Source organism: Prionailurus bengalensis, chromosome D2 (assembly GCF_016509475.1).
Source record: "Prionailurus bengalensis isolate Pbe53 chromosome D2, Fcat_Pben_1.1_paternal_pri, whole genome shotgun sequence".
NCBI classification, from domain to species: Eukaryota; Metazoa; Chordata; class Mammalia; order Carnivora; family Felidae; genus Prionailurus; species Prionailurus bengalensis.
This window is the reverse complement of record NC_057351.1, coordinates 78,605,695-78,618,167: the sequence shown is the minus strand read 5'-3', so window position 1 is coordinate 78,618,167 and position 12,473 is coordinate 78,605,695. Positions and strand designations below refer to the sequence as shown.

General features: G+C 41.3%; 1 protein-coding gene across 4 annotated transcripts; it reads right to left on the bottom strand.

The window, feature by feature from the left end:
- Nucleotides 1-337: 337 nt before the first annotated feature.
- On the bottom strand, nucleotides 338-11,613 carry BUB3 (BUB3 mitotic checkpoint protein). 4 transcript variants are annotated; one of them, XM_043597789.1, is made up of 8 exons: nucleotides 11,384-11,613; nucleotides 10,723-10,917; nucleotides 10,023-10,092; nucleotides 8,034-8,185; nucleotides 5,255-5,413; nucleotides 3,410-3,587; nucleotides 2,907-3,123; nucleotides 338-1,928 (listed from the first exon to the last, which is right to left on the bottom strand). In XM_043597789.1, the coding sequence occupies exons 2-8, from the start codon at nucleotides 10,915-10,917 to the stop codon at nucleotides 1,913-1,915; spliced, it is 987 nt and encodes a 328-aa protein (XP_043453724.1). In that variant the 5' UTR covers nucleotides 11,384-11,613; the 3' UTR covers nucleotides 338-1,912. The 4 variants fall into 4 exon arrangements, with proteins under 4 accessions (XP_043453724.1, XP_043453725.1, XP_043453723.1 ...); XM_043597790.1 differs by having other exon boundaries at nucleotides 338-684; nucleotides 11,384-11,495; XM_043597788.1 differs by having other exon boundaries at nucleotides 338-684; nucleotides 11,331-11,453.
- Between the last annotated feature and the right edge of the window lie 860 nt (nucleotides 11,614-12,473).

Sequence of the window (12,473 nt, the reverse complement as noted above, 5' to 3'; positions counted from 1 at the left end):
CCCTCCCGCACCAGCACCAGGAGAGCGCCAGGCCAAAGGGCGCCCGTCAGCCGTGCACGGTCCGTGCCCCCCCCCCCCCCCGTGACGCAGCCCAGGCGGCTCAGGGGCCCCGTCGATCCAGAAGAGGGCACCAGGGAAATGGCACAACTCCAACAGATCACTTTAGCCAGGACTGAATCCCCAACGTACACCAGAATAGGCATAATTAAACGAGGCAGTGTGGACTTAAAGGTACAATGTCATCCCCACCAGGCCCTTGATGGAGGGAGTTTTGCTTTACAGAAGCCTTTTTATGAAGTAAATTACATTAATTACCAACGTTTAAAAACATCCAACATTTAAGGGTTCTGAATCTCTGATTTATTAGGCAGCACGGAAATAACAGGTTTAGATTATTTTACAAAAAAGAGCTCAAGCTGCTCATAAACAACCACGGGGCTTGCTGGGGTGGGGACAATTCTTCAGACCACCGCACGAGGACACAAAGACTCCTCACCCTACACAAAGTCAGCATGAAAGGGCACACAGACAAGTTGTTTTAAGACAGAAAACTGGGAAATCCACATACTAAATAAGGTGTCCACAATGACTATAACGCATCCCTTAGGGGATAAGTATGCATTTGTAGGAAGCAAAACAAAGCTTTCCACAGAGAAACCACTTTCACGAGATGATTACGTGGACCTGCAATGAAGAAAATACATTTCAAAAGATGGGTTCAGACTTGTACTAAGTTTCCACTGAAACACTTAAAAATAAGACCTTTCTCTGTTATCAAAAGAATTTTTTTAAAAACACGTCATGGATCAATTTCAGTAGACGTCCAAGTCCCATTCAAAAACGTACATGTGCAAAGAATACATATGAAACACCAAAAGTTTGACAACAGAAATACTATCTGGAACCAGCTAGAACAGGCCAAGCCAAGTTCGTGTTCTGCTTCAGGGCATTACATTAAAGTGAATCTCATTCTCACTATAATTTTTTTCTTTTTAACCTTAATCACCAGCGGCTGGGCAACTGAAATGGACATGAGAACTATATAAATGTCAGAGAAATATGTAAACCTCATTAATGTTTCCAAAAATTCATTTAGAGATAGAAACAGGTCCAAATAGATGCCTGTCTAAATGTACTGCAATTACGTTACAATTATTTTTCCAAATACACAGATATGCTCTGTCTTTTCTCAGCTCATTACTGACTCAAACAATTTGCCCTTCTGGGATCAATTGTTTGCTAATAAATAATTGTTTACAGTCACAAAATGAAGTTAGGAGGTTTTCTTATTAGTTTTCCTTCTGCACCCTAATAAGATTGAAAACTAGCTGATTCCCAGGAGTCTAACCTTAACCTCGCTTTGTTGAACAGCCCAGGAAACGATGAACCATCTGCTTCGGAAAATAATGGACGGCCAAGAGGAAATACTGTTTAATTGTAGATTAACCTCCTCATGAGGCAGTCTGAAGCAGCTTTAGAATTAGCAACTACAACCAGCAAAAGAAACAAATGGCTCAAGAGCCTTTTCCTCCACCATTTAAGGTCCAGAAAGAATGCAAAGGGGTTTTTATTACCTGTGTTTATTTACAAACATGTTATTTCCACAGTGGAAACAAAAATTATCAAGGTCAAAACTGACTCTCAAAAGTGCAATCACTGCCCTCCAATTTTGTTTGCCCGAATACCTTTAATGCAGCAAACCATCAACCGTCTCATGCACTTAAGAGTGTTCGGTTTAAAAGAAAAAAAAAAAAAAAATCAATAAAAACCACTTTTCCATTATTTTCAGGTTCTTATAATATTAAGATTAATATATTTCCCTGGTTTCTTTGTTATTAGTAATAAATCCACCATTAGGCAGTACGAATTGTTTTATTATCATCAACATGGCACTTAAGTAAATGAAATCTTGTCAAGTACATGGTGACCTACAAGTTCAAAAGAAAAAAAGAACAGCATGAGATCAAAATGGCCGGCCAGGACAAGAAACACAAAAGTGAGAGATTAAATGCAAACACAGCCCTTTATCCAACAGGCTTCACATACTAAGTCTTTTCTAAAGTCAAATCTGTAAAAATATGCATCATATGAAATATTTAACACTCTGCCCCTTCTCTGGGACTCAACCAATTTAGCAAGGATGTTAAACCATTTTAACTCAGAAAAGCAGAAGAATCTTGAAAACATTCAGTCATTCTATATTTACTGAGGCCTGGGTAGAGAGGGACAGAGAAGAGGGACAAAGACCCGCAGGGGCAGGTATTTTACGGTTTAACAAGCACCTAAGTATCAGTTTTCCCTTAGGCCTGGTACAGGTAATTAAGTAAAGAGCTCTGCCCTGTTGGTACCAAAAAAAATGTCAATTGTTCCTCTCTGTCAACAGTTACAACCAAGAGCCAAAGACAGCTATGAAAATTTCAAAACTACGGAAATCTGCTATTCCAGGCAAGGCCATATTATTCTGGGTTTCCAGTAAGACCTGAAGGTCATTCACTTTGTGTAAATATTAAAGGAACAACCTCGGTGGAGAGGAAAGATTTTTGGTGGTTCAAATTCTCAAATATCTTAAACAGATTCGCTAAAATAAATTATTCTTGAATTCCTCAACTTAATTTTGAAGCAATGTGCTAGTAATAACTCCAGAGATTCAAATAATAGTGCCTATTCAAGAAGAATGAGAGTTTGACATTCTTCTCTACCAAACAACTGGGCACAATTTTATCCATCAGACGTCTATCAACCTACGGATATTGAAAGCTTGGGAGAACAAGATAAAATCAACTCCAACCCTACAGTCAGCTGTAATATCGAGCAGGCATCAACAATGCTATTCGTGAATTTAGAAAAATTAATAAATCCTGGGTTGAATGCAAGAAAAGGCTCAAATACAGGTGAAGCATACTCACTTGGGTTTTGTTTCGGCATCTGTCACTTGGCGAATGAAGATACCATCTTCAGGATGTTCCGTGTCATCCATTTCATACATATACGATGATGCTATTGCGAGCGTGGTCCCATCATTACTGAAGGCAAGCGATGCGATGCTGGTGGGGTACCGATGGAACTGGCACAATCGCTTTTTGTTAAACGGATCCCAAATGTTGACAAATCCATCAGAGCCGCCTAGAAGTCATTTCAAAAGAGGTAAAAGGGTTCTTAAAAAGCAGACACAGGGAAGAAGAAAAAAAAAAAAAAAAAAAAAAACCAGGACCTTTCACGGTTAATTTTTAAGATCACATGAGTTACATTTTCCCCACAGAGGATCACATAAAATTTCTGCTCCCTAAATATCAGAAAAAGCAAGCACAATTTTTTTTTAAACCCTGCCTAAGTATAAATGCCTCATGTTCAATTACAGCAAAATCTGTTATCTCAGTGATGCGATGCAGGTTCACCTGCCATCCCGTACCTGTAGCAAATGTATTATGGATGTTGTGAAAGGAAATGGCATTGACCGGGTAAATCTGCTCAATGTTATTCTCCTTTAGTCTGTGACACTTGAAGGCGTACTTCTTCTTCTGCACTTCAGGGCTCGGGTCCAAGTACTCAACTGCCACTCGACCTTCGATGGAGCTTAATACATAACCCTGCCAAGAGGGAAGCAAAGAAGGACAAAACTGGTGACTCCAGCTTCCCAAAACAAAGCACTGATTCCCAAATTCAACCTGTGCTAAAGACGGTTATTTCAGAAATGAAAGGTAAGTACAGCCAGGTTTTAATCAGGTGTAGGTTTTAAGCTGTACTAACAAAGCTATGACCATTCCAGAACTTAAGAGAACATGAATACCTGTTCTATAGAAAAAGAACAATAAAGCTATCACATCTAGTAACTTTTTAAAATATAGACAAGAATCCTAAAGGGCTTCAGTATCATTTATTCGTCCTGTCCAGAGGGGGCTCAAGAAGGGCTCAAATGTGTTCCATCAGTTGGATATAATTTGCTATGCCCTGGGCCTCTCTACCTCCAACAACTGTAAGAAGGGGGATTCCTCCAGTGGGGGGATCAAAGATCCAAATGAGCTAGAATGCCAGCCTTCCATCTCAGTCATCCTGCCCCTTGCATTGAACTACAGCAAGCTGAGCTCACACATAAACGACACAGATTTTCAACAATGTTCAAAAGTGGGTTACCATTTCAAAACTTTTCTCACCTTTCCTTGAAATGACAGTATGTCAAAGAAACCGAAACATAAGATAAATAAGGAGTCTGTATTTTTTTTTTTTTAATTCTTCAAGGTATGAAAACAAATTATTCCTGAAGAACTACTTAGGGAGAAAAAAAAAAAAAATCAGTGAAATCTGAAACTTCCATGACCCACTAGAGATAGTCTAACAAAGTTTTAGATGTGACCTAAAAATGAGATTGATAAATGCAAGGATATTTTAATCACATGCTTAGATCTAGAAAAGTTTCACATAACTGCCATTCCTTATCTTCAATGGAAATTTACAATTTCCTGAGAAAAAGAACAGGGATCACCATTTAAGGCACTAGCCTTTTGAGATAAAGGGTCAAGAGAATAACCAGCATAACTGCATCCAGATCCTCAACCATGAAAGGACAGCAGAAGATTCCAAAGATAACTGCCGTTTTTAATGACTTTTCCTCTTGTAAAATTCTTACAGCAGCTGACCACACCACCAACTCTCCTTCAAACTTTCAGGATCTGAGGGGAGAAGGGGCTCAGTAATAAACAGGGCAGTCTTGTTTAGCAGTGATGACAAGGGAGGAGAACCTGTATATCAAAAGTCATTATGTAAAGAGCATGGCCTCTCTAACTTCAGTGGCTTTTTTTTTTTTTTTTTTTTTTTTAACCCAAGTGATGCTGTCAGACCTGCTCAAGAGCTCCATTCGTGTTAGGGTTACAAAGAGGCCAAAAAAAAAGAGAAGAGCCAATTCCATAATCCTGAGTTTCCAGACCTAAGTCTGAATTCATGGGTTTGGTGAATGGAAATGTCTGCAAAACCCTCTTGGATTACCGTATACCTGTCAAGCATCCTGGACCAAGGAATCAGAAGACCTCTGTTCCAACCATGGTAGATGATTTGATTTCTCTGAACGTCAAGGCCTTCTCTGAAACTGGGTTAACACACTACTCTGTAACACAAGGCTGCTGAAAACGTAACAGCAAATTCTAAACCACTACTGATTACAAACAAAAGAGAAGCGAAGCTTTAAAAGGCAATGACCAGTGAGATCCTCTTATTTTCAAACTGAAGGAAGGTTGGGGGGCGGGGGGGGACAGGTGCGCACCTGCTTGTTGGGAAAAGCCCGTATGCAGCGGGTCTGGTACTTGAGGCTGGACTCCCGGCGCTGCTGTACGTAGCCCATGTTCCGCAAGTCCCACACCAACACCCTGCGGCCTGCAGTGCCCACAATCAGCCGGTCTCCAGACACTGAGAGGGTATACACCTTTCAAGAAAGACCAAAACTCACTAAAATCCACCTATTTGCCAGAAAATGATATTTGGCCCCCCAAAAGTCCACTAATCATAAAACCATAAAAAAGTTAGCCCATCAGGTTCTCAAACACCGGTATTAAATTCTAAATATTACAGCTTTACAAACCAAGTAATTTGCACAAAATCTTCAACCCAATATATTCTTAGTACTTAGCGAAGTATTGTATTATGTACATTCTAACTCTGCAAAAACACTTTGGAAGATTTAATTCTCTTGGTGATAAAACAAATTATTTAACAATTTTTCCAGTCTTCTTGCTTCATTTAGTAACAATATAAAACCGTAAAAACTACTCAAAAAGGAAACAATAAAGCCATAAAACAATTCAAGAAACCTCTCCACGGGCATCTAACTTTTCATAAGATAATCATTTTCAAAGTTATTTTTCTATGACCACCTTTTGAAAAAAGATTTCATGTTTGACTCTAAAAATCTTGATTTTTCTCAGCTGTCACACTGAATAAAATTAGGCCTTTCTAAGAAGAATGAAGAAGCCATCGTCAATTAGCTGCTTAGTTGCTTTTTGTGGCATATGAACTCAAAAGACGAGGACAGTGGTCTGGCATGTGACAAAGCACATTCTTGTGCCCTGATGTCATACTAAACACTCAAGACAAAGTTCATCATTAGTGAAAATTTAAAAAGCATTTTCTCCCCTAAAAGCATCTATCCCCCACCCCCATCATACCCTTTCTGCAGTATTACAACGACTTTCGCAAAAAATTCCTTTATAACAAGTTACAGAATTTCCTGCAAGCAAGCGTTTCAAGTGGTTTATTTTCAAACATGCTATTTGGGGACCAAACAGATAGCAAACTGATGAAAAAGGCAGCACAATGTATTTTCCTGATCACGTTAAATAAGTTTTTTAAATCTAGACTTTAGATATATAATTGTACTCTGGTTATTACTTTCAACTAATAAGCAACTCTAATTGAACCCGATTTAGTATTTTAAAACCTGAAGAAACACTATTAAAAAATGAAGAGAACCCAGGCCCTGCAATGTAAGACACCTCTTTAACGTTCAGTGGTTAAAACACAAGGTTAGTAGCCACCGGTGTGTTAACTGCATACCACCAACCAAAAATACCAAGTTAGGTTTAACAATTAACAATCAAATCATCTCCACAATCTGGCCTTCAAATTCAACCAACTAATCTAAGGGAAATTACGAGGAATTAGAAAGATTCCAAACAGTAGATTTAGTTAAGCACATTTAAATAAGAAAGATGTAAAGCTTTACCAGTTTCCTCACAAAACACATTTGCAGAAAACCAGAAATTAACCTAAGACATGTGAAACGCCAAACTTAAACAACACAGAATCCAGAAAGAGATCGATTTATACTAGCACGATCAGATTGGGAATTTTATCTTAAATCTTTACTATACAGGTGACACACAAGCTTCTAATAGGGCTTTCTATCCCCACTGATCGTAAATCAAGTGAAACCACTGTCATGCCACTGACTAGGTCTATACATTTATCAAAGAAAGTATTAAAAAAAGTGACATAATGAACCTTGCTGAACCAATAAGCAGCTTGATTCAGTGTGGCTGTCCATTATACGATATTCTGTCTGCAATTTATCACAGCTCTTAACATGTTACATACAACCATAAATCAAAACTAGAAACAATGCAATTATTTTATTCTGAACAAAGGTCTTGCCAGGAGTAGATTCGACTGTGATGTGACAAAAATAATGGCTCTTTGGATGCACTACAGTATATAATGATGGCTAGCAGGAACTGAATAGTATATTTACACTAAGGAAATAGATTCAAGTGAAGGATACCTTTAAACTGCTAAAACAATCAATCTTTAAAATCAACTACCACCTGATAAAGGCTGATGAGGATACAGCAAGAATGCTCAATTACTTTCATTGTCCAGATGAAAAGGTTAGAATACAGAGTTTCAGTTTTAAAAAGCTTCCCTCAGTACAGCCTTCAAACCACATCGATCAATAATAAAAACAAATACACAAATGGCAAAAACCAAGGTATGCAGGACACCTTTCTCACCTCAAGTGATAACCCATCTCACCCTCTTAACAGTCCGCTCAAATGAAACCTCGGGTCCTAAGTGAAAATGAGTGACACTCCATCCTACTCCCTGGTTTGGGCATGTCAAACCCAATTTAAGGCAATCCAACGGTCTCTGCTAAATGACTTCTCTGAAAAGGCAAGGAGTTGCTTCTCAGTCCTGGGATTTAAAGCATTAATAATACACAGCAGTGGGTTTATTCACTAGTGCCATCTAGCACAAAGAGGACAACAGAAAAAAAAAAAAAAAAAAGTTAACCCACACACCAAAATTCATTTCCTTTTGCTTCAAAACATCTGTGTTGTAAAACAGACTCAATTAAGTATTCTATATGCCCAGCAGGGGGTTTGAACTCACGACCCTGAGATCAAGAGTCGCCTGCTCTACTCACTGAGCCAGCCAGGTGCTCCTCATCAACTGGTAGTTAACCTTCAAGTTCAACACCACCTTCAGCAAACGTGTACCAAGTCACATCACCCGTGAGACTAAAATTCCTGTTATGAATGGAAAGAGCCTACCTTTTCAGGCTGAGAGAAGGTTCCTGCATTACAAGGAGTTCTGGGATCCCACAATTTAACCGTCTGATCCCAGCTCCCTGTGACCATCACATTCACTTCTGGACAGTATTCAACACATCTGATAGGGGCATCATGGGTTCCAACAAGATTTTCTACAGTGGGGGGGAGAAAAAGAAAAAAAAAAAAAATCACCCACCTTTACTACCTCTCCTGAACAAAGATTCCTCAAGTGAATAGAAGGAAACATTCATTAAACTGTAATGAATCCGCTTCCACCAACTCGATGAAAACGTCCGCACACAGAAAAATGTCTCCATGACTACAGTCATCCATTCCTCTGTTCACCTTACAATGCATAGTTTGATTCACTGGCATGACACATACCAAAGGCTGACTTGAATTTCACATTGCATTAAATGGGTGGCATAGCTGTTATTTTCCTCACTTGATTCTAGATTCCTTAAAAATCAGAAACCTTGTCAAACTCTACAGTTCTGACTTTATCTACTGCAGGTTCTGGTACATGGAGGTACTCAAATATCTGCTGAATGAATGAATGAATGAATGAGTAGAAAACTCTGGTCTTCTGGAACTGGATAAAACTTGCTGCATTAGATTAACATTTGTAAGAAACTTATTTACGTGGTAACAGTATCATCTGAAAGCCAGGGGATAAGGAAGGCAGAGAGTCTCAGGATGAGTCCCCTGGCTTTCAAATGGTGGATCAAGTTTCCAATACACAATTTCCTTCCTTTCAATTTCAACTCTTCACCCAATCTCATTCATTCATTCAACTAACATCTGCTAAATGTCTAGTATGTGCCAAAATCTATACCACATGCTAAGGACACAACAAAGATTATGTGGTCCTGATCCTCAAACAGAAAAACCACCTATTTAAAAACGTATCACTGACACACACAAAAAAATTCCTCATGAAGTTCGGCAATGACCTCCTGCAAATAAACAACTAATTCCCTTAATTATAGTCTCCATATCAAAAATCTTTGTATTTCAGTGTGTTTTTTCTCCGAAGTTTTCCAACAAAGAGGACCCAAACCTGCAAGCTAACTTACTGTGTGGAATAAGCTGCTAACAAACAAAACCAAACATCTGCAGTTCTAAGTTACATGACAAGGGGACTTTCATGAAATATCCTCTTCTGAGTTGTTTGGGTTTTTTTGACTCAATATTGTGCCCATCCTCTTTCCATCCTCCCACTGTCCAGCTCACCCTCATGTAGTCATATCTTTGTACCTCGCCAACGGCTTCAAGTACAACTCTACCTAACAGATGCATATACAAAAAAGACATTTTTTTAATGCTCCAAGAACTCTGTGCATTTAAGTTCCATTGCACTTCTGCTCTGCTCCGAAGTTACCATAAAAAATTAAGTCATTTCCTATCTGCACCTTAATTAATTTCTTAATTTATTCAGTTAATTTCTGAAATTAACTATAAGAAAATGTGTCATTTTATTACTCATTCAATAAATGCAACTCAGGCATATTCTAGGCTAAATAATCACACAAGTGGAATTAATATAGAAGCTGGAGATGACTGGCTATTTTTACATCTAGTTTTTAAAAACCTATCTTCCTTCAGTCTGAACCAAAATAGCTTCAGAACAAAGAACACTCAAACATCACCACTTTCCTGGAAAATCCCAATGTACAGGAGACTACTGTGGAATCCAGTCCACTTCTGAGGACAGGTTAAAGTCATATCCTTAAGGGCAACTTCATGTAAAGACTTAGAATGGAGATCCTAATGGAACTGAATTTACTGAGAAAGTAAATGCATTGTATTTTGTGATCAGTAACTTACGGTTATCATTTTTAAAAAAATTCCTAAACTTAAGCCACTTTTACTTGTACCTAAACAACTTGGGAACTAAGCAATTCAGAAGCCACTTTTACTAAATAAACATTTACACTTTAGTACCTGAGCTGAGAAAACAATAAACTGGTAGAAATGTGGCCATATTACCTTGATCCGTGTTCAAATCATGCATTTTCAATTGATGGTCTAACCCCCCACTCCAAGCATGCGTTGGATCCTACAAAATAAAAGTTTCAAGACATTTAAAAGTTGTAGACGTTTACACAGTGCTTCAAAATTCCGGTTCCTACAGCCATCTGTTCACTTTGTGTGAACAGCCATTTGTTCACATGTGCGTGTATGTGAGAGGATGTGAGCTCTCTCTCTCTCACATACACATACATACACACACACACACACACACACACACACAACCCCAAGCGCACAAAAGAAAGCAAAAACTACATCAGCAAACTAAGGAGAACTGTTTCGGCACATTGGCTGAGAGGCAAACAGGCATTTCATTTCTATCTCCTAGTAGGAAAAAAAAAAAAAAAAACCTTCCTTTTTATAAGGCAACCAAATTTTACCGTCTGGTGGCAAATTTCAAATACAAGTGTCATGTATCCAAAAAGTTTGCAGGGTTACCCCACTGGAAAGGAGACCGAGTTTCCGACTTCTACATAACCCCAACGCCAAAAGTTAAAGTAAAAAACGGCATTTCGCTCAAGACAGGTGTTCAGGAAAACGTCAAGAGCTGCCCGAATGCCTACGGACAAAAGCTTCTACCCAATGCTGTTAGAAGGACGCTATGAACACAGGATCCCCGAAAACAAAGAGCGCAGGTGCGCGAACTGAGAACACGTACGTAGAAGGCACAGTCCAGGACGGCGCCGGTGTGCTGGTACTTGAGCCGCATGGAGTTGGCCGGCACATCGTAGAGGCGCACCGACGTGTCCCAGGAGGAGACCAGCAGGAACTGGGACGTGTTGGGGCTGAACTTCACCGAGGAGATGCCGTCCTCGGGTGGCTGGTTCAGTTTGAACTCGTTAGAACCGGTCATCTACGGAACAAGCGACCAGTCAGTCCCCAAAGGTCCAGGACGGGGTGCTGGGCTGGCCGAGCACTGGGGGGAGGGGGGCGGGGGGGGGTCACGGTGAAGGGGTCCCTTCCCGGCAAGGGGCTGTCTCACCGGGGAGGGAACTAGCGAACGTAGGCTACCGGGCGTCTGCGCCTGCGCGGAGCGTGCGCGCCCACCGCGGTCGGGACTCACCCGCTCCTCCCCCGCCGCCCCCGCTCAGCGCCCCAACCGGCCCGACCTCTACCGGCGCACCCCTAACTCCAGCCCCCAGCATAGCCCGCCGCGGGCTCCCGCAACCCGGCCCCTCCGCCGGGCCTAGCGCCCCAGACGCTCCGAAAATAAAGAACGATGAAAGCGAAACGAGCTCCCTACGGACGGCTCTGGCAGCTCCGGACCTGGGGAGTCCCCGACGGGTCCGTCCCTGCGCCCAGTGGCCTCGCCCCGCTACCTTGGGCTCCCTTCAGAAGCAACTTGGCCGCCGCTCGCGGACGCGCCACCTCCTCGCTTCCCTCCGAGCACTCGCGGGCTGGGCGAAAGAGGCGGAGAGGAAGCTCCAGCGCATGGCTGCAATTGGCTAATTTCAAACGCCAACGTCTCATTCGAGGCCGCCAATTGGTCCGCTCCGAGGCCCGGCGTCGGTCAACCCAGTCATCTTGTTCCGGCTCAAAGGCAAACCACGGTTTTTCCGATCACGTGGTCTCCCTTTATCACAAGGCTGAGCCCCCCGGCCGGTGAGGAAGGAGTGGAAACTACAATTCCCAAAGAGCATCGCGCCAAGGCTGAGCTCACGCTCTCTCCCGCCCTTGTGCGGCACGCTGGGAAATGTAGTTTCCCTGGGCCAACGCCCTGCCGGTTTTCTAGATAGTAAGTGGGAGAGATGCTCTTTCCAGCTTGACCCTTAGGGCCCCTCCCCCCCGACTCGGTCTCTCAGACAAAAAAAAAAAAAAAAAAATCCCATTTTGGTCAATACATCTATAGAAATAAATTATTCTCCCTTTCACTGGACATGCATATAGCCATGAAGTTAACCAAGAATTGGAGTGGAGAAGGAAATATTTGCCCTAAGCATTTGCATTATTTTGCCCTGATTTGTTCTCATTTTCCTGGAGTTTCCACCTGTGAACGAGGGTCTCACATTTCCCATTGTCTTAAGATCTATCGATATCACAGAAATTCACCCTTATTTATACTAGGCTTTATCCCTCCATTCCATCTTTTTTGCAAACAATTATTGAGCAGGCCTGGTGAGGGACTCTGGGAAGATGCATCAGTCACACAGTTCTTGTTCTTGGGGGACTCTGTCCAGAAGGGTGGACAGACTGGAAAACAAACAATTACTCTGCAGTGCATTAAAGTTCAAAAGCCTCTTTTAGACATATGTTTCAGCAGAGTCCGAAAACGACAGCTACAATGACAGCTTCTCCCCGTCCACCTCCACCCCAAAAACTCCCTAGAGTTTCTGTTTCTAGACTCCTCCAGAAATAGGAGAATCAAGAAGGTTGCTTCTGTAACTGACATAATATCCATGAAAGAAAAGT

What these genes read in the sequence shown, in the direction of transcription:
- BUB3 (XM_043597789.1), bottom strand. Translation starts at nt 10,917, where the DNA reads ATGACCGGTTCTAACGAGTTCAAACTGAACCAGCCACCCGAGGACGGC. An exon ending in CCTTCTCTCAGCCTGAAAAG is followed by an intron (nt 5,414 to 8,033) that starts GTAGGCTCTTTC and finishes CTTTCTTGAAAG; the next exon opens with GTGTATACCCTCTCAGTGTC. An exon ending in CCATAATACATTTGCTACAG is followed by an intron (nt 3,124 to 3,409) that starts GTACGGGATGGC and finishes AATGACTTCTAG; the next exon opens with GCGGCTCTGATGGATTTGTC.